The sequence below is a fragment of the Elephas maximus genome, chromosome 6 (genome assembly GCF_024166365.1).
Source record: "Elephas maximus indicus isolate mEleMax1 chromosome 6, mEleMax1 primary haplotype, whole genome shotgun sequence".
NCBI lineage: Eukaryota > Metazoa > Chordata > Mammalia > Proboscidea > Elephantidae > Elephas > Elephas maximus.
The window spans coordinates 67868318-67891487 of record NC_064824.1 but is presented as its reverse complement, the minus strand read 5'-3'; the positions used below and the strand labels follow the sequence as shown (position 1 = coordinate 67891487).

General features: G+C 41.7%; 1 protein-coding gene across 1 annotated transcript; it reads right to left on the bottom strand.

Annotated features, from left to right (window-relative positions):
• Positions 1-473: 473 nt before the first annotated feature.
• KLHL23 (kelch like family member 23) lies at positions 474-19727 on the bottom strand. Its single transcript, XM_049887390.1, has 4 exons — positions 19495-19727; positions 17350-18564; positions 11500-11652; positions 474-2514 (listed from the first exon to the last, which is right to left on the bottom strand). The coding sequence occupies exons 2-4, from the start codon at positions 18560-18562 to the stop codon at positions 2204-2206; spliced, it is 1677 nt and encodes a 558-aa protein (XP_049743347.1). The 5' UTR covers positions 18563-18564; positions 19495-19727; the 3' UTR covers positions 474-2203.
• Between the last annotated feature and the right edge of the window lie 3443 nt (positions 19728-23170).

The window sequence follows — 23170 nt, the reverse complement described above, 5'->3', positions numbered from 1 at the left end:
CTAAAGGAAACCCTGGTGGCATAGTTATTAAGTGCTACAGTTGCTAACCAAAGGGTTGGTAGTTCAAATCTGCCAGGCGCTCCTTGTAAACTCTATCTATGGGGCAGTTCTATTCTGTCTTATAGGGTCGCTATGAGTCGCAATCAACTTGACGGCACTGGGTTTGGTTTGGTTGGTTTGGTAGATAGGCCAAAAGGAGATGAGGGTGATTACAGTTTCATCTGTTCCACAAAGGAGATTTCCCAAAGCACTACTGGGCAATGTATTATTGATCCAGCATTAACTGCTAAATGTTCTTGACAGCAATAAAATATATTTGAAAAAATCTGTAATTCAGTTGTTTCACTAATTTAGACTGTCTTTCATCTCAGTTGGCCCCAAATAAAAGTTTTACCATGTATACAAAGATTTATTTACTTTTATTGAAAACACAAATATTAAAGAAAACAAATAAATTAAAAATCATTCCTTATCCCATTTTACCACAGTGAATTTCAGTTTTGCATATAACCACATGCATAAAGATTTCACAAAGTCACAATAGTGTGAACACTTTATTGTATTGTGCTTATTTTACTTACCATCATCATAGACACATCTATGTTTCTACAGTCTTCCAGATAATTACTTTAATGGCTGTATAACACTTCACTGTTCTTGTTAGCCTACTTTCTTCCTTGACATATAGGTTATTTCCAATTTTTGCTATCACAAGTAATAGAGACATAAACATCTTCATGCATTTACCTTTTCTTCCTTTGAATTAGTCCTTTAGGTTAAAAATCTAGGAGTAGAATTAATGGGGCAGAGGACATGGTCATTTTTATGGCTCTTGCTATCCAGTACCATACTGCATTCCCAAAGGGTTGTACCTATTTAAAATAATATCTGAAATGAGTGCATTCAACAGTTCCTTTCCAAAATTAAAAACAAACAAACAAACAGAAGTGTTATGTAGTTTTAAACCTCAGTCTTTAAAGTTAAATATAATTATGGTCTCTTTTTAAACAACGAAGGGTTTAGAATAGATGGTCTCAGAGATTACTAAAAGTTTAGATGAGTTAACTTAAGCACTGTTGGGGCACACATGAAATGTGATATGGCAGACACGCCGGGGTAAATGGACAAAGGTGTTTCTAGCCCAGAGGTTCCAGCTACCCAGGTCCCCTCCAGGCATTCCAAGGGCTGAAGGAATCCGTATCTGGGAGCATCTATGATCCACAGTGCCAGTTCGCGTGGATTAGGAAGCTCTAAAACAGAGGTTAAGTGACTTGACCCAAGTCACAAACATAGTTAGTGGCAGAGCTGGGAACTGAACTCAAATTTCTTGGCTCTCGTCAATGTACTTTCTACTATATCATAATTGTTCTACATATTTTCTAGCTCTAAACTCAATTTTATATGTAAACATTTATCTACAATTAAGAATAAAGACATTTATAACATGCTTAAACTAAAGATACCTAAACCAACAATTTATATCACAGCTGAAAATTAAACACACCCATTAACACCAGCAAGTGTTGACTATTTGCTCTGCAATTTTTCAGATTTGCCATTCTTTTAAATTTAGTTTGTAAACTCACACAGTAACACAGTTTTGCACAGCATTTTCTAAATCTCTGGTGGTCAGTAAATAAAGAAAAGTAACAATAAATTACATACACTACAAAGAAAAATAAACCAGTCAGTCCACATGCTAAATAATTCTAAAGGTGTGTGTGTTTTTTTAAAAAAATGTGTGTGTGTTTTTATGTGTTGATTTTGTAGAGGTAGAAAAGATTTCCTCTTTAAATTTCAAATTCCTGCTAGCTAAACAGAACTTTGATATACACTATTACTTTACAGGGCCATAAAGAGACATTTCGGTCCACAGACTGATTATGACTTACACCCAGTGTTGCTGCTATCAGGAGGAAAAGATTCACCACACAGGTATTTCACCTTTTATCAAGTGTCTAATATCCCATATTGGCTTTAAAAAGAAGAGATTCTAGGGTTAATAACCCCACTGTTTAACCTGCATATACGTAAGACTTTTCTTAACCATTCATGACTGGGTTTGGGGTTATAGTAAGAGTTACAAATTAAAATTTACCAATTCCTTACTATATGCCAGGCCACAATAACAAGTTAGGGACTTCAAAACCCTTTTTTACTATACTACAAAACAGCAATTACCCGGTCACTTCTGTGGATTTGATCAAACATTATATACACAAACACAGCCATGGGACCGCATAGCACTTGGAAGATTACCCACTATTTCCCACTTATTAAGATCTGGATCGTATTTCTCAATGCTCTGAAGATACGTTCCCTTTGAGTAGGAATATCCTCCAGTGACATAAATACATCCATTCATGATGACGGCACCACACTCCATCCTCCTTTCCATCATGGGAGCTATTTCTCTCCACTCGTTTTGTTCAGGGTCATAGCACTCCGTGATTGTAGTTTGTCCGCCAACTAGATAGAGCTTATTTTCAAATGGAACTGAACACAATCCATATTCTTAAAAAAAAAAGAAAAAAAGAGCAAATTTTTATTAGGATAAAAAACAAGAGAAATACTATGGCAAGGTGATGTAATACTCCTCTACAACTGAGCATGCAAAAACAGAGTACTGGTAGCATGCTGATTCTGGCACACACTACTGCAATGTCGCGGCTTAAAATCCATTCGCCATCACCTGATTTAGATCACAGCCTGCTCCGGCCGTGCTGCTGTTACCCCTGAGGTCATCCTTATGCTGGCTGTGCACAATGCCAGAGAGGAACTCATCCTCAGATCACCCACCCTCCTGGGAATTCTCTCACACAAATGCCTTTTGACTCAGCATATATCTGAGAAAGACGGAACTAGTAGGGTTCTTCTTACAGAGAGATGTACCAGGTAACAGGTGTAGGTTCCTTCGGGTCTTAGCACACTATCCCTGTAACCAGCTGCAGGTAATCGGTGGTGTGTGCTGCCACAGGTGCCACACAGGATTACCTTGGCTGGTCTCTCTCACACTAATGGTCCACTAAAGGACACAAGAAGTCAGAGAAACATACAACCAACCAGATGAGCACTGACCTAGAGTCTACTACCCTAAGAAACTATCACTGGTGCCCAGAGACAGAGGGCTGATGTCTAAGGTCAGGGTGCTAGGGCAGGTAGTCTGCCTCTAGCGGTCAGCGCTTAGGCTGTTGCAGTTTTTCTCACTTCCTTCCTCTCCTTCACATCCAAAACTCCTGGCTCTTCAAAGCTGCCAGGACCTTTTACAACTTCACTTCCTCTCTCTCATCTTTCCAGGGCTGTGACTAAGGTGGGGCAAGTGAGGCACCTAGGGTACAAAATGTAAGGAGGCCTTCACCCTCGGAATGACTCCTTAAATTTTGTGCCTCAGGCGTCTCACTTGCCTCACCAGTGCCAGTCTTGTTCCTTCTGTATCCCCACTTCTAACATTACTACAAGCCTGCTAGTTTACTTCTCTGGGAATATCAGCCACAAAACTACACTCAAATACTTTGCGCTGCAGGCCTGAAGGAAGAGGAGGATTTATCAGTGGCACTTGCATTACAGTGAATAAAGATTTAGCTGGCCATCACTGAGCTGTTTCTTCCGCCTGGGAGTCTCTTCTTTCCGTAGGTCTGCGCGTGGCTGCCTCCTTATTATTCAGGTCTCATCTTATCATCGCCCGTCAAAGGGCCTTGTCCAACCTCAAGTGTCCAGTCAGGTATCTCTATCAATCACATCACCATTTTTATTCTCTCCATGGCACTCCTCATGGTCTGATATGTTTGTTTCTTGTCTCTCTCTCCCCCTTCTAGCAGTGCAGGAACTGTGTCCTGCCCACTGCTCTATTCCCAGTAGGTGAATGGCAAGTACCTGGCACAATGTACCGGCTCGGTAAGTGCTGAATCCAGGAATGAACTGTACCTTGTACCCTCTGTGCACCAACATGTGTCTACGCTACTGTGTGAAAGAAAAGCATATAAACCCCCTCTTTAGAAAGAGAATGTAAGATCAAAAATGCGGTTTCTACTTAAGAATGGTAGATAACTTACTATCAGTAAAGTTCTTGCTATCTAGGTTTTGAAAACTAAACAAAAGTCTCAGAAGAGAAGTATTTTCACTTCGATTGTATGTACTATCATTGTCAAGTTTCTGATATCCAAGAAAACAGGAATTCTTTTATTACTGAAAAACCCATTTGTTAATTTCCAGTTATATACATGTAGAATTTTTATAGGGTTTAGTTGTTTTAAGTACTTGCAAAAAACGATTTATATAAATGAATCATTTCCTCAAATGCTTATTGTGAAATTTAATAATGGTTCAGATTTTTATCAGTTGGTATAAGTTATTCAACAATGAGATTACTATGCTCTTCTTAAATTTTTCAAAGTTTATAAACAATCTTCAATTTGTGAATCTTATGCTAAAAGACATATTGCAGTAAAAATGATTAAAATAAAGTGATTCCTAATCATTTTCCCCCATTACCCAAAGATGACACAATGCTCTGTTTTGTTGAGGAGAATTTTTTCTTCCTCAGCTGAAACTGCCTTTTTCTCTTTTTGGTCAATTTCACTAAGCCACTGAGGCTAAGAGACTGTGTCTTGTTTGTTGAGCTCCTAGCACCGTACATAATACACAGGAAATGTTCAGCAAACATCTGTTGTACGAATAAATGAATGAACAAATGAACAAAAAAATTTCCAATGAAGCTTGGGAATGACACCATTTGTCACTGTTCAGAGTTTTTACATACAAATATTAAATATAAATAAATACACAGCAGTCTGTATTCAGTTACACAAATGATATGAACAGAGCAATACAGGAATTCAGAGGCAACTACAATGTTGTTCAGTATTCAATATCCATTGAAATAAAAAAAATTTTTCCTAAGATTTCTCTCATTGAAAGGACCTGTAAAGTTTATCTAGTCTAACTTCCTTATTCTACTGGAAAGTTAAGGCCAAGAGCCTAAAGTTAGGCAAGTAAATCAACAGCAGAGCCAAGACTTGACACCGGACTATACACTCTCCTGACTTAACACTGTTCTCTACAGGTTTTTCTCCTTTATCACTTACTACTTCTTCCCTGTTCTTCACTCTTCTCCCTCAGCTACTCCCTGAACTGAGGCTGTTTCCCAAGATTTTGCCCACAGCCCTTGTTCGTCCCACCCTCCCAAGGCATCTCATCCATCCCCGTACCCAGAACCATCATCTCCAAGCAAGTAACTCCCAGAGCTCTATATTTAGCCACATTCTTCCTCCTAGACTGCAGACCCATATTCTCCATTGCTTGCTGGACAGCTCTTCTGAGTCCTTCACATTTAACTACTAAACTACTCACCTCTCCACTTCTCTCTCTCCATCGGCTCCTCCTTCCATGCTCCCCATCCTCCTAGTCAACCTGTCAGTGACCCTGGAGTGAATTTCAATTCCTTTCTCACCCCATCCCTATATCCAATCAGCTAAGGTGGCAACCAGCTGCTGAATCTATAACATTCTTCACATCTGCCTCTCTTGTCTACTCCTACTGCTTCTCCAGGCTTTTAGCATTTCTTACCTGGTTCATTACCAGTCTTAGGAGATCTCCCTGCCCTCTGTTTTTCTTCCAGTCCACTCTAAAAGGCGTTTTCTTCTTAAAACTACAGCCAATCACACATGATTCTCCTACTCTGAAATATTTTATGGTTCTCCATTTTTACTAAATTCTCTAGACTGTATTTTCAAAGCTCCCCAACTGAACTCACCTATCTCCCATTCTATCCTCTTACTTTCCGTTCATATACATCTACTCCCAGGTACTGGAATACCTTCTCAGTGAATTCTTCCTTCACTGAAAAACCCTTCCTCAAAAGCTACCTTTCTTATTGTAGCCATTCTTTAAGGCCCAGACCATAACCTACCTACTCCCAAAAGCCTCGAAAGACTGCCAAAAACCAAAACCAAACCTGTTGCCATCAGGTCGATTCTGACTCATGATGACAACATGTGTTATAAAGTATACTCCACAGGGCTTTCCTGGCTGTAATCTTTATGGAAGCAGATCGTCAGGCCTTTCTTCTGTGGCACCACTGGGTGGGTTTGAACCGCCAGCCTTAGATTAGTAGTCAAGTGCAAAACATTTGTACAATCCAGGGACTTTGCAAGACTGCCAGATTCCCCTTAATTAGACTCAAGCTCTCTATCCTGAATTTCAGTAGCACTTGTTTGTGTAGAACTTACCGAAGATTGTCTTGCACTCCCATTATGAACATATATTTGCTACTAGATTTTGAGTTCCTGTGGCAGTAGAAACTAGCTCTTAATCACGTATGTGTCTTCCATAACTAGAATTGTATCTTTTCCAATGGAGGATCTCAATAAATGCTACCTTGAATGTAATGGGATTATACAGTGTCATATTTTCAACTATACAAACCTGCCTCCCTTAAAGAGATTACTATTTCTTTTTAAAAGTAATACTAGACTTAAGAACTAGATGGTATCACTACCGCTCATTCTAATCAGGGCCACACTAGATGGGCCCTGATAGGACGGTAGAAAAATGTGAAACAGAACCTCAAATTCCTTAAAAAACAAACAAACAAACAAAGCAGACCTACTAGACTGGTTGAGACTATAGGACTCCCTAAGATTACCAGCCAGAGATACTCTTCAAACTCTAGACAGAAACTAACCCCTGAGGTCACCTTGTAGCTAAACAACAAAAGGTTCAAAAAATAATAATAGGTTTAAAAAATCACCTATATGAGACCAAATGGTCAACAATTACTTTAAAACAAAGATGAGAATGTAAGGGGGCAGGACAATGAGATTAATGGAAATGGAACCACCAGAACGGAAATAACGAGACTGTCTGCACATTGTGACAAATGTAGCCAATGTCACTAAACAACTTATGCAGAAATTGTTGAATGGGAACCTGAACTGCTGTGTAAACCTTCACCGAGAACGCACAAAACATAGTTTAAAAAAACAATAAATAGTAATAGTCATTTCCTCATAGTCTAAGCTATACAGCCAAAAGATAACTCAAAATTGACATTTACATTCCTCAAGAGGTGCTTTTAAGTGCATAAAAAACATACCTTGCTATAATTCAGAGATGCAGTTCCAAATGCCCTCAAGGGCTAAGGAGATGGCAGAGATGAGTGAAACAAGACAGCGGTAAGAACAACAGCAGCACATGCCCTCTAGGTCTGGGATACAATGAGAACAGGGAGAGACTGTGGTGCATTGGAACATACAAGGCTCAACTTAAGGGAACAGCCACTACTTGGCCTTAGTGGATTGCTGCCAGGAAGGAATATACGTCCAAGGTTGCCAGATCTTCCACTCTTTCTAAAGGCCAGAAATCATGATTTTTTGTTTTGAACCTCCGGATTTTAAAATATTGGTAACAAGCCAATTAAAAAATATTTTCAACACTGTGGGAGCCAAACAGAACATACCCATGTAGGGTACTAATTTGATATCTCTGTATTTTACATCCCATCAGGGGAAAAAAAAAAAAAATCCATTGCCGTCAAGTTGATTCCAACTCATAGCAACCCTACAGGACAGAACAGAGCTGCCCCATAGGATTTCCAAGGAGCGGTTGATGGATTCGAACTGCCAACCTTTTGGTTAGTAGCCGATTGCTCAACTACTGCACCACCAGGGCTCCACATCAGGAAAAAGTTCAATGTAAATCAAAATTTTATAAATGGAGTTCCATATTCCCATTGATTTATACTGTAATATTTATTTCTAATTTATTTTTCAATTTGCCATAGCTTTTAGTACTCTACCTTAAGATTCACTGCCCTTTAGACTCTCTTTCAAGTAGCTAACAAGCTACATGCAACTTAAAATATATTACGGAGCAACTGTTTTTTTAAAGGAGCCACTTTATGAAATATGTTAAATTTAAAATGTAACGAACTGCCCTCTAATTTTTCAATCAGACTTTTCATATATTGAATTTCCTTTGTAAAGAAAAGTCTATCTACAAAATAGGCAGAGTAATGTCTACCTCAGAAGGTTAGTTAATATGAGGCTCCAGTGAGATAAAAATAGTGTAGCTGTTAAGGCCATGGGCTCTGAGCCAGGCTGCCTGGTTTGAATCTCACTTCTAACAAGCACTAGCTGCCTGACCTTGGATAATTTATTTAATCAATCTGTACCTCAGTGGCCTGTAAAATGACTTACTAACTGTACCTAGCTCATAGGATTATTGTAAGGTTTAAGAAAATTAAGACATGTAAAATCACTGGAATAGTATCTAACACATAACAAGAACTCGATAAACGACATGAGCTGTTATTATTACTTCCCACTGGTCATGACAGAAATGGTGGGGGGTGTAACACATCTTGGCTCTTAGGAGGCAGAAAAAAGTCTACTCATTCCAAGATGTCTTCAGAGCCAGGAAAGCCCATGGCTGAAGTCTCCTCCTATACCAAAGCCTGTGGCACATGAACATGCAACACCAAGTTTAGGTGTGCTCTACCTGAACACTGATCTGAGATCTATGCTGCGTGGTGTCGAAGTAGCTGCACTGGTTAAAAGCAGGAGAGCCAGGACAACGCTAATGCTCACTTAAGGAGGCACACAGCTAAGACTAAAGCATAAATCAGGCTGCCTGAATTTGAATTCTGTTTCTACTGTTTTCAAGGTGAAAGAACTGAAGAAAAAATTCAAGCCACAAGTTGCAACAGTAAAGGATTCTATGGGGAAAATATTAAACGACTCAGGAAGTATCAAAAGAAGATGGAAGGAATACACAGAGTCATTATACCAAAAAGAATTAGTCCATGTTCAACCATTTCAAGAGGTGACATATGATCAGGAACCGATGGTAATGAAGGAAGAAGACCAAGCTGCTCTGAAGGCATTGGCAAAAAACAAGGCTCCAGGAATTGATGGAATATCAATTGAGATGTTTCAACAAACAGATGCAGCACTGGAGGTGATCACTTGCCTCTGCCAAAAAATATGGAAGGCAGCTTCCTGGACAACTGACTGGAAGAGATCCATATTTATGCCTATTCCCAAGAAAGGTGATCCAACTGAATGTGGAAATTATAGAATAATATCATTAACATCACATGCAAGCAAAATTTTGCTGAAGATCATTCAAAAATGGCTGCAGCAGTATATCGACAGGGAACTGCCAGAAATTCAGGCCAGTTTCAGAAAAGGGCATGGAAGGAGGGATATTGTTGCTGATGTCAGATGGATCCTGGCTGAAAGCAGAGAATGCCAGAAGGATGTTTACCTGTGTCTTATTGACTACGCAAAGGCATTCAGCTGTGTGGATCATAACAAATTACAAATAACGTTGCAAAGAATGGGAATTCCAGAACACTTAATTGTGCTCATGAGGAACCTTTAAGTAGATCAAGAGGCAGTTGTTCGGACAGAACGAGGGGATACTGATTGGTTTAAAACCAGGAAAGGTGTGCGCCAGGGTTGTATTCTTTCACCATACCTATTCAATCTGTATGCTGAGCAAATAATACGAGAAGCTGGACTATATGAAGAAGAACGGAGCATCAGGATTGGAGGAAGACTTATTAACAACCTGTGTTATGCAGATGACACAACCTTACTTGCTGAAAGTGAAGAGGACTTGAAGCACTTACAATGAAGATCAAAGACCACAGCCTTCAGTAAGATTGCACCTCAACATAAAGAAAGCAAAAATCCTCAAAACTGGACCAATGAGCTACATAATGATAAACAGAGAAAAAGACTGAAGTTGTCAAGGATTTCATTTTACTTGGATCCATGATCAACACCACGGAAGCAGCAGTCAAGAAATCAAAAGACACATTGGGTAAATCTGCTGCAAAGGACCTCTTTAAAGTGTTGAAGAGCAAAGATATCACCTTGAAGACTAAGGTGCACCTGACCCAAGCCATGGTATTTTCAATCGCATCATATGCATATGAAAGCTGGACAATGAATAAGGAAGACTGAAGAAGAATTGATGCCTTTGAATTGTGGTGTTGGCGAAGAATATTGAATATACCATGGACTGCCAAAAGGACAAACAAATGTGTCTTGGAAGAAGTACAACCAGAATGTTCCTTAGAAGCAAGGATGGCGAGACTGCGTCTCACATACTTTGGACATGTTGTCAGGAGGGATCAGTCCCTGGAGAAGGACATCATGCTTGGCAGAGTACAGGGTCACTGGAAAAGAAGACGACCCTCAACGAGGTGGACTGACACAGCGGCTGTAACAATGAGCTCAAGCATAACAATTCTGAGGATGGCTCAGGACCGGGCAGTGTTTCATCCTGTTGTGCATAGGGTCGCTACGAGTTGGAACCAACTTGACGGCACCCAACAACAACCACCTTGAGTACGTTATTTATCCTTTCTCAGCCTCCATTTCTGAATGTGTAAAACAGTGGTAAACAACACCCACTCTTAGGGTTGTAGTAAGGATTGAAAGTAATACTACACGCTAAGTACTTAGCTAGTGCCGCCTCACATATTTTAAGAGCTCAAAAGGTTACTGTTATTACTTACAGATGGTTCGGCTTGTGAGCTTCAATTGTACCTTCCAGTAACCCACACAGAAAGGAGCCCTGATGGCACAGTGGTTAAGCATTCGGCTGCTAACTGAAAGGTCAGTGGTTCGAACCCACCAGCTGCTCCACGGGAGAAAGATGGGGAAGTCTGCTTCCATAAAGATTTACAGTCTTGGAAACCCTACTGAGCAGTTCTACCCTGTCCTATTAGGGTCACTATGAGTCAGAATCGACTTGATGGGAACAGGTTTTGGTCTTTTGGGTTTGTTTGTTTTTTTTAACCCACACAGAAGCTGATGCTACATGGAAAATGATTCCAACTAATATGGTGATATGAATCTTTCTTAACAAAAATAAATTTAAACACATGGCATAACTATAACAGGCTACAGCTTATACTTTCTCCTGAACTGCTCACAAGGAGACACATCAAAGAACAAAAGAAATCACCGAAGGCAGACCACTCCTTTGGGCAGACAACATGTCCTCTTTACGGCTGTTAGGCAAGGTCAACATCGGGTTCTGCACATCACAGCAGTGAGTGCTTAACAGTTGTTGAAGCCAAGAAAGAATGTGCAACAAGGAGGAAACGATCTCCTGCCGAACTTCAATCAGTGGGTGTCCCTTCTATTTGAGAGGCTGACTAGTGCTTTTTAACTGTCTATAAAAATTGGTGTTTCATATAACGCATGCAATAAATGAAAGAAAGCATATAACAAAGGAATAGGAAATAAAATGAACCTACGTGAAAATAAGAAAAACTACTGTTAACCATACAGACTTAAAATATGTGTCATGTAAAGATATCAACGAAAATATTTGTGGACATGATCTAATCAGATGGATATATGAATACTTTAAGCCATTTAGTTAAACCCACGTGTATTCATAAACTTAATATTTTCTATTTCCAGCTATCCCTTATGCTGATAAGTTGTACCACAGGAAGTACTTTTTGAAACATTTTGTTACCTGGATGTGGACTGGCGGTGATGAGGCTCCATTCATTGATATCTGAATTGTAGCTCTGAACCTTGTCATAGGTACAGCTTCCTCTGTAGCCGCAGTGGCCGCCAATGACGTAGATAACTTCATGTAAGACACAGGCAGTAGCATTTCCCACGCCTGTGTGTTAATTAAAATCACACCTTTAGATTTATCTTTTTTTTTTTTAATATTTTTATTGCATTCTTTATTTCTTGCAGCAAATCCTGAGCTGCATTTATTATCGTTTTTGTTATTATGGACAGGAGATGCAAGACTTTAGGCTTGGTGCTATGAGGGATATAAGGAAAAAAAAGACTCCTTGTGTTCAAAGAGTCTATGCTCTTTTAAGAGAGTGAGACAGACACAGATAATTAGAACATAAAGTACGGAATGGAATAAGTACCGTGAAAAATGGACAAATGAATTGCTGTGAGTGTTCAGCGCACAGAGGCATTGCTTTTGACCGAGGAAATCATGGTAGGCTTAACGGAAGTGGCAGGATTTGACCTGTCCTTGGTAGCTAGGACTCTGGCAGGTAGAGGTGACTCTGGCAGTTGGCAGTGACAGAGGAAAAGGCAAGCACAAAGGCTCACTGGACAAATGTCAAGCTTGACCACAGCAGGTGGCACATGCGGTGGACATGTGTAGGAATTAAAGCTGGAATGACAACTTGAAGCCACACAGTACAGGATCCTGATGCCCAACTCAGTAATTTGGACTTACCTCAGCAGGCATGTTAAGGTTTTTAGAAAAAAGAGTGGGACTGAAAAGATGAAAAGACACAGGCAGAAAAGCGCTAGGTACTGCCCAGGTGAGTATCAAGGACCTAAGTTAGAAGGCCATATTTGTCCATCAGTTTGTCCTACTGTAGTGGCTTGGGTGCTCCTATGGTACTAGAAGCTATGCCACTGGTATTTCAAATGCGAGCAGGGTCACCCACAGTGGATAGGTTTCAGCAGAGCTTCTAGACTACGACAGACTAGGAAGCTAGATGTGGCAAATCTACTTTCAAAAATTAGCCAATGAAAACCTTATGGATCACAACAGAACCCTGTCCAACTGGCTTGCTTTGGACAAGTCATCAAGAGAGATCAATCGCTGGAGGAGGATAACATGTTTGCTGAAGTTAAAGAGCAAGAGGTACTGTCTTAGTTATCTAGTGCTGCTGTAACAGAAATACCACAAGTAGATGGCTTTAAAAAACACAAGTTTATTCTCTCACAGTCTAGTAGGACAGAAGTCTGAATTCAGGGTGCACACTCCAGGTGAAGGCTTTCTCTCACTGTCAGCTCTGGAGGAAGGTCCTTGTCATTAATCTTCCCCTGGTCTAGGAGCTTCTCCACACAGGAACCACAGTTCTGCTGCCGGCACTGCTTTCTTGGTGGTATGAGGTCTCCATGTCTCTTTGCTTGCTTCTCTCTTTTTTATCTCAAAAGAGATTGGTTTAAGACACTATCTTGTAGATCTCATCAGTATAACTGCCACTAATCCACCTCATTAACATCATAGGAATAGGATTTATAACACATAGGGAAAGCGCATCAGATGACAAAATGGTAGACAATCATACAATACTGGGAATCATGACCTAGCCAAGTTGACAGATATTTTGGGAGGACACAATTCAATCCATGAGAGGGAGGTAAACCTTGGTGAGATGGATTGGCACAACAGCCACAACGCTGGACTCTAACATGCCAGCTATCTTGACGATGATGCAGGATCACGCAACGTTTCATTCTGTTGTACACAAGGTCGACATGAGTCAGAATCAACTCAATGGTAGTTTACGTATCTACCTATCTATCTATCTGAGTTAAAAGGGGGTCCTGGAAACAGAAGGAAGAACACAGAGGCAAGTTGTTGTTGTTAGGTACCGTCAAGTTGGTTCTGACTCATACCTACTCCATGAATAACAGAATGAAATACTGCCCAGTCCTGCACCATCCTCATAATCATTGTTATGCTTGAGCCCATTGTTGCAGCCACTGTGTCAATCTATCTCGTTGAGGGTCTTCCTCTTTTTCGATGACCCTCTACTTTACCAAGCACGATGTCCTTCTCCAGGGACTGATCCCTCCTGACAACATGTCCAAAGGATGTGAGATGTACTGTTGCCATCCTTGCTTCTAAGGAGCAATTTGGTTGCACTTTTTCCAAGACACATTTGTTCATTCATGGCAGTCCATGGCATATTCAACATTCTTTGCCAACAGCACAATTGAAAGGCGTCAATTCTTCTTCAGTCTTCCTTATTCATTGTCCAGCTTTCGCATGCATATGAGGCAACTGAAAACACCATGGCTTGGGTCAGGTGCACCTTAGTTTTCAAGGTGACATCTTTGCCTTTCAACGTTTTAAAGAGATGTTTTGCAGCAGATTTGCCCAATGCAATGCGTCTTTTAATTTCTTGACTGCTTCTTTCATGGGTGTTGATTGTGGATCTAAGGAAAATGAAATCCTTGATGACTTCAACCTTTTCTCTGTTTATCATGATACTGCTTATTAGTATAGTTGTGAAGATTTTTATTTTCTTTATGTTGTGGTGTAATCCATACTGCAGACTATAAAGTCTTTGATCTTCATTAGGAAACAAATCTGTGTCATCAGCATAATCCAGGTAGTTAGTGAGTCCTCCTCCAGTCTTGAAGCCCCATTCTTCTTCATAGATTTCAGCTTCTTGAATTATTTACTCAGACTGAATAGGTATGGTGAAAGGATACAACCCTGACACACACTTTTCCTGACTTTACGCAGTATTCCCTTGTTCTGTTCGAACAACTGCCTCTTGATCTATGTACAGGTTCCTCAGGGGCACAATTTAGTGTTCTGAAATTCCCATTCTTCGCAATGGGAATTTATTATGATTTGTTATGATCCACCCAGTCGAATGCCTTAGCATAGTCAATAGAACACAGGTAAACACCTTTCTGGTATTCTCTGCTTTTAGCCAGGATCCATCTGACATCAGCAGTGACATCCCTGGTTCTGCATCCTCTTCTGAATCCAGCTTGAATTTCTGGCAGTTCCCTGTTGATAGACTACTGCAGCCTCTTTTGAATGATCTTCAGCAAAATTTTACTTGCCTGAAATATTAATGATACTGTTCGATAATTTCTGCATTTGGTTGGATCACCTTTTGTGGGAGCAGGCACAAATATGGATCTCTTCCAGTTGGTTGGACAGGTAGCTGTCTTCCAAACTTCTTCGTATAGACGAGTGAGCACTTGGTAAAGCAGACAGGTCTTGATGACTGACCGAATTAGAGACAGATATGACTGATTCTGAAATCAAGCTGGGAAACACTGGGCACACGGAAAAGGAGGAGGAAATGGGGTCAGCCGGGGAAGAAGAGAAGAGGAAGCAAGATGATGAGGCCCATTTTAGTTGAAAGTGTCAGTTTAGTCTTTCAACCAACTTTTACTTAGCATTGCTATGTGTTGGGTGTAGTTTACTCTCCTTGTTCATTTCTACTCCAAAATAAAAGTAGGTTTACAAGCAGGGAAGTTATGACTGGAGAGGGTGGGTGGAGTCTTAGAAGAACCTAAACAGCCAAGTATTTATTTCTTCTTTGTATATCCTTAAACAAAAAAGAAAATAAATTTGACTCTACCCAATTTAAGCTCCCATTACCACAGAAGGCTGGTGGTTTGTTTCCACGACTACAAGAGAAATTAAGTTGAGAAAAATGATATCCATTCTATAGGAAAATGGAAAACTAAAAATTTAGCACATCAGTTCACCCACCAGAACCAGTACCAATCAAAACTGTACGTGACTAACAAAGTGTTACTCCTCTCTGGGGTGAATGGATTTAAACAAGAATCAAAGCTTCAAGTTGCAAGTAAAAAACTCTAGAATATCAGACCCAGCTGGTAGGTAGGGGAGACTTTGGGTTCTGAGATTCTCCCATTCCACTCAAGGCTAAGCCAAGAGCACATATGGCTTTCTTTCAGCACCAATATACCATCGCAACATTTTTTTTCCAGCAAGCATTATTCTAAAATGATTTTTTTTTAATTCAGAAAACTAATATACTTTTATCCTAAAAGCAATATACCGTAAAATACAAAAATATTAAAATTGTTATTAAGAAACAGAAGCAGAAATGCACTGAGATTTCCAATAACTGTCAAAATATTTGAACTTTCCTTGTTTCTTTTGTAGGAGAGAAGTCAGACAGGACATTCTGAATTACCCTGGGGAGGGGACCCGGAGCAGGTAAGTGGGGGGTCAAGCTCGGACAGAGCCAAGAACCCAGCTGCAATAGCAAAGGGCTTTAAGCTACCTTCTCCCACTCTACCAACTATTGCTGAACCTGTTGATGTGTTATGTGTATGTGGCTATGACAATTAGGAAAGATGTTAGTCACAGCCCTATCAAAACTGACACGTTCTTCTATAATGATTAATGCCTAACATTTACCATGCCAGACACTGTTTGCTGCACTTCATATGCATAAATTCACTTAATCCTCTTTATAACCCTGAACCTGGGTGGCATAAACGGTTTGCACTGCGCTAGGACCCTAAAGGTTGGCAGTTTGAACCCACCGAGTGGTGCCATGGAAAAAAGGCCTGGCGATCTGCTTTCATAAAGATTACAGCCAAGAAAACTTTATGGGGCAGTTCTACTCTGTCATACATGGAATTGGAATTGACTTCATGGCAATGGGTTTGGTTTTTTTTTAGGTGATGATGTTGTTAATCCTCATGGTACAGATGGCAATTTGTCCAAGCTCACCAGCAAGTAAGTGGAAAGAAGGGATGTGGACTCAAGCAGTTTGGCTTCAGAACCAGTGAGGCTGATCACCAAAACATTCTGCCTCTCAGGCTTCCTGCTTGTCCTCCAAAGATCACACCAGGTCAGATTCCCAACCCAGGTCAAATTCCCACACCCTTGCTAGCATTAAAAAAGAAACAGAAAGGCCTGGGAAGAAACATTTGGGATAAAATGACACAAATTTGGTAACAAACTACCAGTTGTTTTTGTACAACTCCCCAGCACCAATGAATAAGGCTCCAGTTCAACTTTGTTTTGCCAACGGAAGGGAAAGAGAGCCAAGCTAATATATTGCCAAACACAGCAGAAAATAACGTTTATTAGACAGATACTGAGACCCAATAGTGTGTCTGGCTCTGTGGGCCACACGTGGAGGGGTATGGGGTCTGTGCTCTCTGTTTATCCTATGCCTACGAGAGAGGGCTTGAATCACAAGAAGCAGGGGTTATTTGTCTCTAGCTTTCGGGAGAATGTATTCTGTTACACCCTACAGGAACCAAATCTTCCAAGATTTTAATTAACGTCCTCTTAAGTGACAGATAGCCAGGGCAGTTTAAGATGGAAAAAGTTTAATATTGAAAAGAAACTGATCTGGTGCAGAAACTAAAAGCGTTTGATTTCAAGAGCAAGCAAACAAAAACAAAAAACTGATACTTAAAACACGAGCTAATAAAACAGCTCAAATTACTCTCTTCATTTAACCTTTGACATAAATATAAACTCTTAAGACTCAAAGCAAGATCTAAGCTCAACACTTAGGCCACGGAGTAAGCCGAATGAATGACACTGTTTGTTCGTTTTTTTAATATACAAGTGATATTTCTTTTCCAGGCTGAGTACTGTATTCTAATCACATAACTCTCAGTGAAGCTGGGGACTCTGCTATGCTGCTTTTACTTGGACATTCCGTGCAACACTATTTGTGTAATCCACATAGTTCACAGATAGCATTCTAAAATGATAAATTCTTTTTAAAGGTACTGCAAGAGAACTGAGACCACTAGCCTAACCCCAAACATCTAAAAATACAGAATAAACATAATCCGCACTTACCTTTAATCATGTTTGCAATAGGAATCCATTTCTCTTTTAACGGATCATAGAACTCGGCCTCTTCTGCTGGAGCCCCTTTTCTGTAACCGCCTAAAGCATAAACACAGCCACCCAAGGTGACTGCACAGTGGTAATACCTAGCATTGAGCATTGGCAAACCTTCTGTCCATTCATCACTTTCACTGTTATAGATCCACACTGTGTCAAGAGCTTCTATGTTATCCGTCCTGTAACCCCCAGTTACATAAATGTTGGGTCCCAAACATGTAACGCCATAGCTCTCCCTTGTATAATCTGGTATTTCTGCTCCCTGAATCCAAACATTCGTCAAAGGATCCCATATGTGAACTTCGGACAGAGGATGCCAGTAATAGCCTCCAATGATATACATGGTGGCTGTGGACCTCTGGGAAATCTCTTTATGCACAGGATTCAAAGAGTTATATATGAGAGATCGTATCTTATTTTCTGTTAGTAGGCAGCTTCTTTGAAGGCCTAAAGCTGTTTTTAAATACACTGGATCTATATCTATGTTGATATAGCTTAACAGATTATACAGGCATTCAATTCGATTTTCTACATCATGAGCAGTCCACTTAATAACTGGCTCTATGATAGCTTCTTCTTTCCAAACACTGAGATTCTTTCTGGACAAGATAAAGAGAAACTTCTCAAGGCTGATTTCCAGGAATTCTTCTTGTTGCCACACTTCCTTAAACCTTGAACATAGAATTCTTCGTGATTCCTTCTCTAGTTCTGGACACACGTGAAATTCCGCAAAAGAGTGCATTCCAATACAATTATCAATATCCAGGTGCCTTACCAAAAACTGCTCACAAGCCTTCTTTACCGAAAGGAACTGTAGCTGATCTGCGGCTTCCAGCAGGCTCTGAACATTTCTTTTAGTTATTTCAATTTGGGAAGTGTATGCGTAATTTACAAGGCCTTCCAGAATATCATGGTGGATACCAGAGAGTTTTATTTTATTTTTAAATTTTTCTTTCATGTCAGCTGTGAACATTGCCTTAAAATAATTGCTGCAAGCAGCTAAAACAGCTCGATGACAGTGAAAGATTATGCCTGAAGGACACTGAAGGGTAATATCAGTAAATAATCCATCCAAGTAAAATGTTCTGAATGCATCCAGAAAATCCACTGGATGTGCTGAATCCTGGAAAAGATAAACATAATCTTCTTGTCCTTTTAGAGCCATGGCTGCAATAAATATGAAACAATAAACGTGTTTTCAATTTTGCATTACCTCCAATAATCAACGCTAACTATTCCAATCATCAAATGATTATCATCGGATATACTCCAAAAGCAGACTAAGTTCAGCATTCAAAGTTAAAAATGCGAAATACGGATGCACTGCTTTGCAATTGATATGATGATCAATTTAAATTCAGGGTAGCTTGGCATCTCAGGTTTTTCAGTTGTCTTTTGAGAAGAAATAATTGCTTCGCTATCCCCATTCACCCGGTCTCCATAATCTGCCCTTGGCTGACAGTCCGAGGAGAGATTCCACACTTGGCAAAATCAAGTGCCCGAGGGGTACCCCCACACAAGGCCAGACCTTGGGCAATTCGGTGCAACCCCAATTCAATCTTTTTCTCTAGCTCCGTCTCCCTTTCAAATCACATAGAGATGCCAAGAAAGGGATGACCGAAATAAAACTGGACTAGAAGAAATCTCAGAATAGAAGGGAAATCTTGTGCCTTTTTTCCCAAGGAAAGAAAAGAAAAAGAAAATGGCCCGGCCGCCACCGCCGCAGCCCCTCAGCCCCGCGCCCCCTCCCGCGAGGCTGCAGCCGGGGTTTCCGCGCGCCCCGCGCCCGGGCCCACGTTCCCGCCCGGAGACCGCCCCGCCCCGGGGCCCAGCGCGGGGACTCGGCTCGAGAGCTCCGCGCCGGACCCGGTGCCCGCGCCCCTCTGCCCGGGACTCCGCACAGGTGTGGGGAGGGCGCCGCGGGCGGCCCCTCACGCCGCGCTCTGTCCGGCCCGGCTCCCGCGCGGCCATTGTCTCCGTGCCTGCGCCGCCGGATGGCGGGCGGGCTCGTGAGGCGGCGCGGCCTCGTTCTACCGCGCCCGGCCCCGCTTGCTCCCCGCCGGCTGGCCTCGGGCGGCGGGACCGCGCCTCACCTACCTCCGGCGGCGGCTCCGGGACGCGATGCTGGGCGGCGGGCTAGCGGCTGGCGGGGACGCCTCCGGACCCTCTGACCATCTTTGGAAGAGGCGCGACGGAGGCTGCCTGCTAGTGCAGCTCCAGCCCACAAGCGGCTCCTATTTTGGTGCCCCGGCTGCTCCCCGCCTCCGATCGAACAGCCCCCCACGCGTCCTGGGCGCGGGGCCACTCGCACGAACACCCCTAGTCGCCGGGCCGCGCTACGGGCGGGGGGGGGGGGGGGGCGGGACGGGCAGGCGCGAGGCGGAGGCCCCTCCCAGGCGGTTCTCCTCCAGCAGCAGGTGGGACGGCTTCCTCAAGGGGACTGCTCGCCCCGCTAGCTTCCGACTCAATGTTTAGATCTCTGTGCTGCTTTCTCACGCTCGTGCTTGTTTTCCCAAACGGTAAATCATGAATTAAGACCATCAGGCGTGAGAGGGAGGCGTTTTTCTCCTCTCAGTAGCTCTCACCAACCTAGCCCCTAATGGTGGGCGGAGAGGGAAAATTGTGCAAAGAATGCAGCAAAACTAAAGGTCTAGGGTTGAAGTTGCCTTCAAAATGCCAGAAGTAGCCTAAGCCTTTCCACAAACCCCATCCCATCCTCAGCAGAGCACTCAGAGGCTGATTGGCACACCATGAGTTAACCTGGAAGCTTTGAGAAAAACTGGGGCTAGTCGGGGCCAAGGCTAAGTCCTGGTGTGCTAGGATTCATGTTACTTAGGTTTAGATTTAGAGCAGAGTAGCTGGAAGGTGCAGCCTCCAGCTTTTCTTCCTGGTGGTGATGGCCAGTCCAATCGTACAAAATTGCCCCTGTGCTACACCAGAAAGTTCACTTTGTTATTTCAACAAAAGCCAGCATCAAGTATTTTCATTTCTCATTCATTCATTAGCAAGATTTTCTTGATTGCCTTCTGAATGCCCGAGTGCAGTGGTAAGAGAGTGGTGAGAGATGGTCCATAGCTCTTATGGGACTTACAATCTAACCACCTTTAGGGAGGAAGGAGGGTAGGATGAAACCACCACCAGAGAGAGGCCCAGTGTGTTTCTCAGTATGGTCTCTGGAATATAAAAAATGGACAATGGGCAGACCATATATGACAATTGAAGTCTGAATCACGTAAGTCCAGGAAGCCAAGCCACAACCTCTGCAACAATTGGACCAGAACTGCCAGGACTTGATCAGTGACTGCCAACTTTCCGATTTTTATCCTCTACTTTCAACTCAGGACCAACCAGAAAAAGCTGAATATGCTCCCTGAACCAATCCATTAGTCTCCTCCACCTTCTTAGGCCAAAAACCTATGATCAGAGAATACCTGAGGGCTTCTCTACCCTCCCCCCTGCCCGCACCCCATTGTAAAGCTTTCCTGCCTCTTTTGAGCCTGTGCCAAAGACGAGTGATGGTGGTTGACTCCCTTGCTATCACAAGCTCTGAATATATAGCCTCTGTTTTTCTCATTTGGGTGGTATTCATTTAATTCCATAGATCAGACCATCTCAATTGAAGTATCTGGGATGCTGTTTATGCAGCACCACCCCTACCACTCCCAGCCAGACTACTGAATTAGAATCTTTGGGGCAGAGACCTGGGAACATGCATTAACCAGGCAAATCTTAGGCATGGTTGGCAGAATGTGTGCTGGAGCCAAAGCAGAAGAAAAATGAAAAGTTTAACTTCTCAACATCAGGTAAACAGTTTAGTGGAGAAGGAAAGCATATGAGATTTAGTTTCAGGCTAAAGTTCAACCATGCCACTTATCTCTCAAAGAATAACCATCCATACTCTGATTAATGTAAAACTGAGAGATATATTGAGAGAAAAGAGACAGCTCGAGCTGGGAATAGACTAAATTCCACATGGTGGAACCCAGTCATCCAAAATGGCAACTCAGCAGTGACTTTTTATTAGAGGGGAACAATGGATAGGAAACATGTTACTTGATTGGTACTCACAAACTTAGATCATCAAAAGACATTACTTGATTGCTAATTCCAGGCTTCGATCATGGAAAGGCATTACTCCATTGGCAGTAGACCATTTTAAGGCAGGACTTCCTGCAGTGGGAACTTGTAAGGCAGGACTTCCTGTGACAAGCTCTGTAAAGTGTAAAAGAGTATACATCTCTTTCTTAGAATGGTTATAGCGTGGCAATTATACGGGTATGTGACAGAGAGGAGTCGCAGTGTAGTTACATCATCATTATCAGACATTCTTCTCTTAGAAACAGTCAGAAGATGGTTGCTGCTAGGGTGAAAACGGAAGCAGCAAAAAAGGAATTGCACCCAATCCTCAAACTTGCCATTACAGATCTTATCAGGTACCTCAATTTTTTTTTCCTTTAATTCCCTTACACAGTCCCTCCTTTTGATCAAGGATTTCATGAGAAATTCTTTGATCAGTTCACTAACTACTATTCAGAAAGAAGGCTTTCTTCTGCGTGGACTTTGAACATATGTTTATTCTGGATGGCTGCTTATTTACACATCTTTAAGACCTTGGGTGCTACGTGTGTGAAGAAGTTATTATTGTTAAAAAAAAAAAAAAATACCATCATATCAGCTCCGACTCCATGTACAACAGAATGAATCCCTCCCTGGTACTTCTTTCAAGACAGATTTGTTCACTCCTCTGGCAGTCCACAGCACTTTCAATTTTCTTCACCAACACCCTAATACAAAAGTGCCAATTCTTCAGTCTTCCTTACTCACGGTCCAACAGTCACACACACATATGAGGTGACTGAAAAAAGTATAGTCTGGGTCAAGTGTACCCCAGTCCTCAATGTGGCATCCCTGATTTTTAACATTTCAAAAAGGTCTTTTGCAGCACATTTCTCCAAATGCAACAAACGCACTGTTTGATTTCCTTACTGCTGCTTCCAGGGGTGCTGACCATGGATTCAAGAAAAATGAAATCAAACTATAAATAGCAGCAGAACATTGTGAAAAGGTAGCTGGACACTACTTGATGTTTTCACCATGCCATAGCTTTAGCCTCTTGCTTCTGTAGCTTTATTACTTGAGGGTTAGTGCAGGGCAGGCCACATTAGAGGAATAACCTGACATCTGATGGTTTATTCAGGGAGTGGGCTCAAGTATGTCTGAAATATAAGTACTGTCAATGTATATTATTCTTTTCACAGGCATTAAATGGGTCTTTTAGGTAATGGCATTTTTTAAAAGTTTCATACATTTAACAGTCCCTGCAATTATTACAATGAGTATTATTAATCTGGTTGACAATAAAGACAATCCACGATCCAATGCCTGAGGGAAGCCAGTTGAAAGTATCTAAAAAAGGGGAGTCTGAGGGTTGAGGTATATGGAGCCAAGTGGCCTTCTGGCAAATTAGTTTAATATCTTGTTCCACCTCTCCTGAGATATAAATCCAGGTGTAGCAAGAGGTGTTAGCCATAGCGCAGACTCTTCCTTGCTGGGCTAACAGGATATCTAGGGCAATTCGATTACCCAAAACTACTTTGACAAGTGAGTTCAATGATTTCTCTTGAGCAGTCAGAGCATTGGCAACATCATCTGCTATTCCTTCCATGGTTCTGGAGATGTTACAGATGCTGTTTTCTAAACCTGCTTCTCTGTAGCGAGGGAAGAATACCGTTAAAAAACATAACCTAAACCACAGAACTCCTTTAAGGGAGTT

Excerpts from the sequence above, each read along its gene's own strand:
- KLHL23 (XM_049887390.1), bottom strand. The coding sequence starts at position 18,562 with ATGGCTCTAAAAGGACAAGAAGATTATGTTTATCTTTTCCAGGATTCA. Across the intron at positions 11,653-17,349 it reads TATTGCAAACATGATTAAAG|GCGTGGGAAATGCTACTGCC; the intron begins GTAAGTGCGGAT and ends ATTAACACACAG. Across the intron at positions 2,515-11,499 it reads CACCGCCAGTCCACATCCAG|AATATGGATTGTGTTCAGTT; the intron begins GTAACAAAATGT and ends TTTTTTTTTAAG.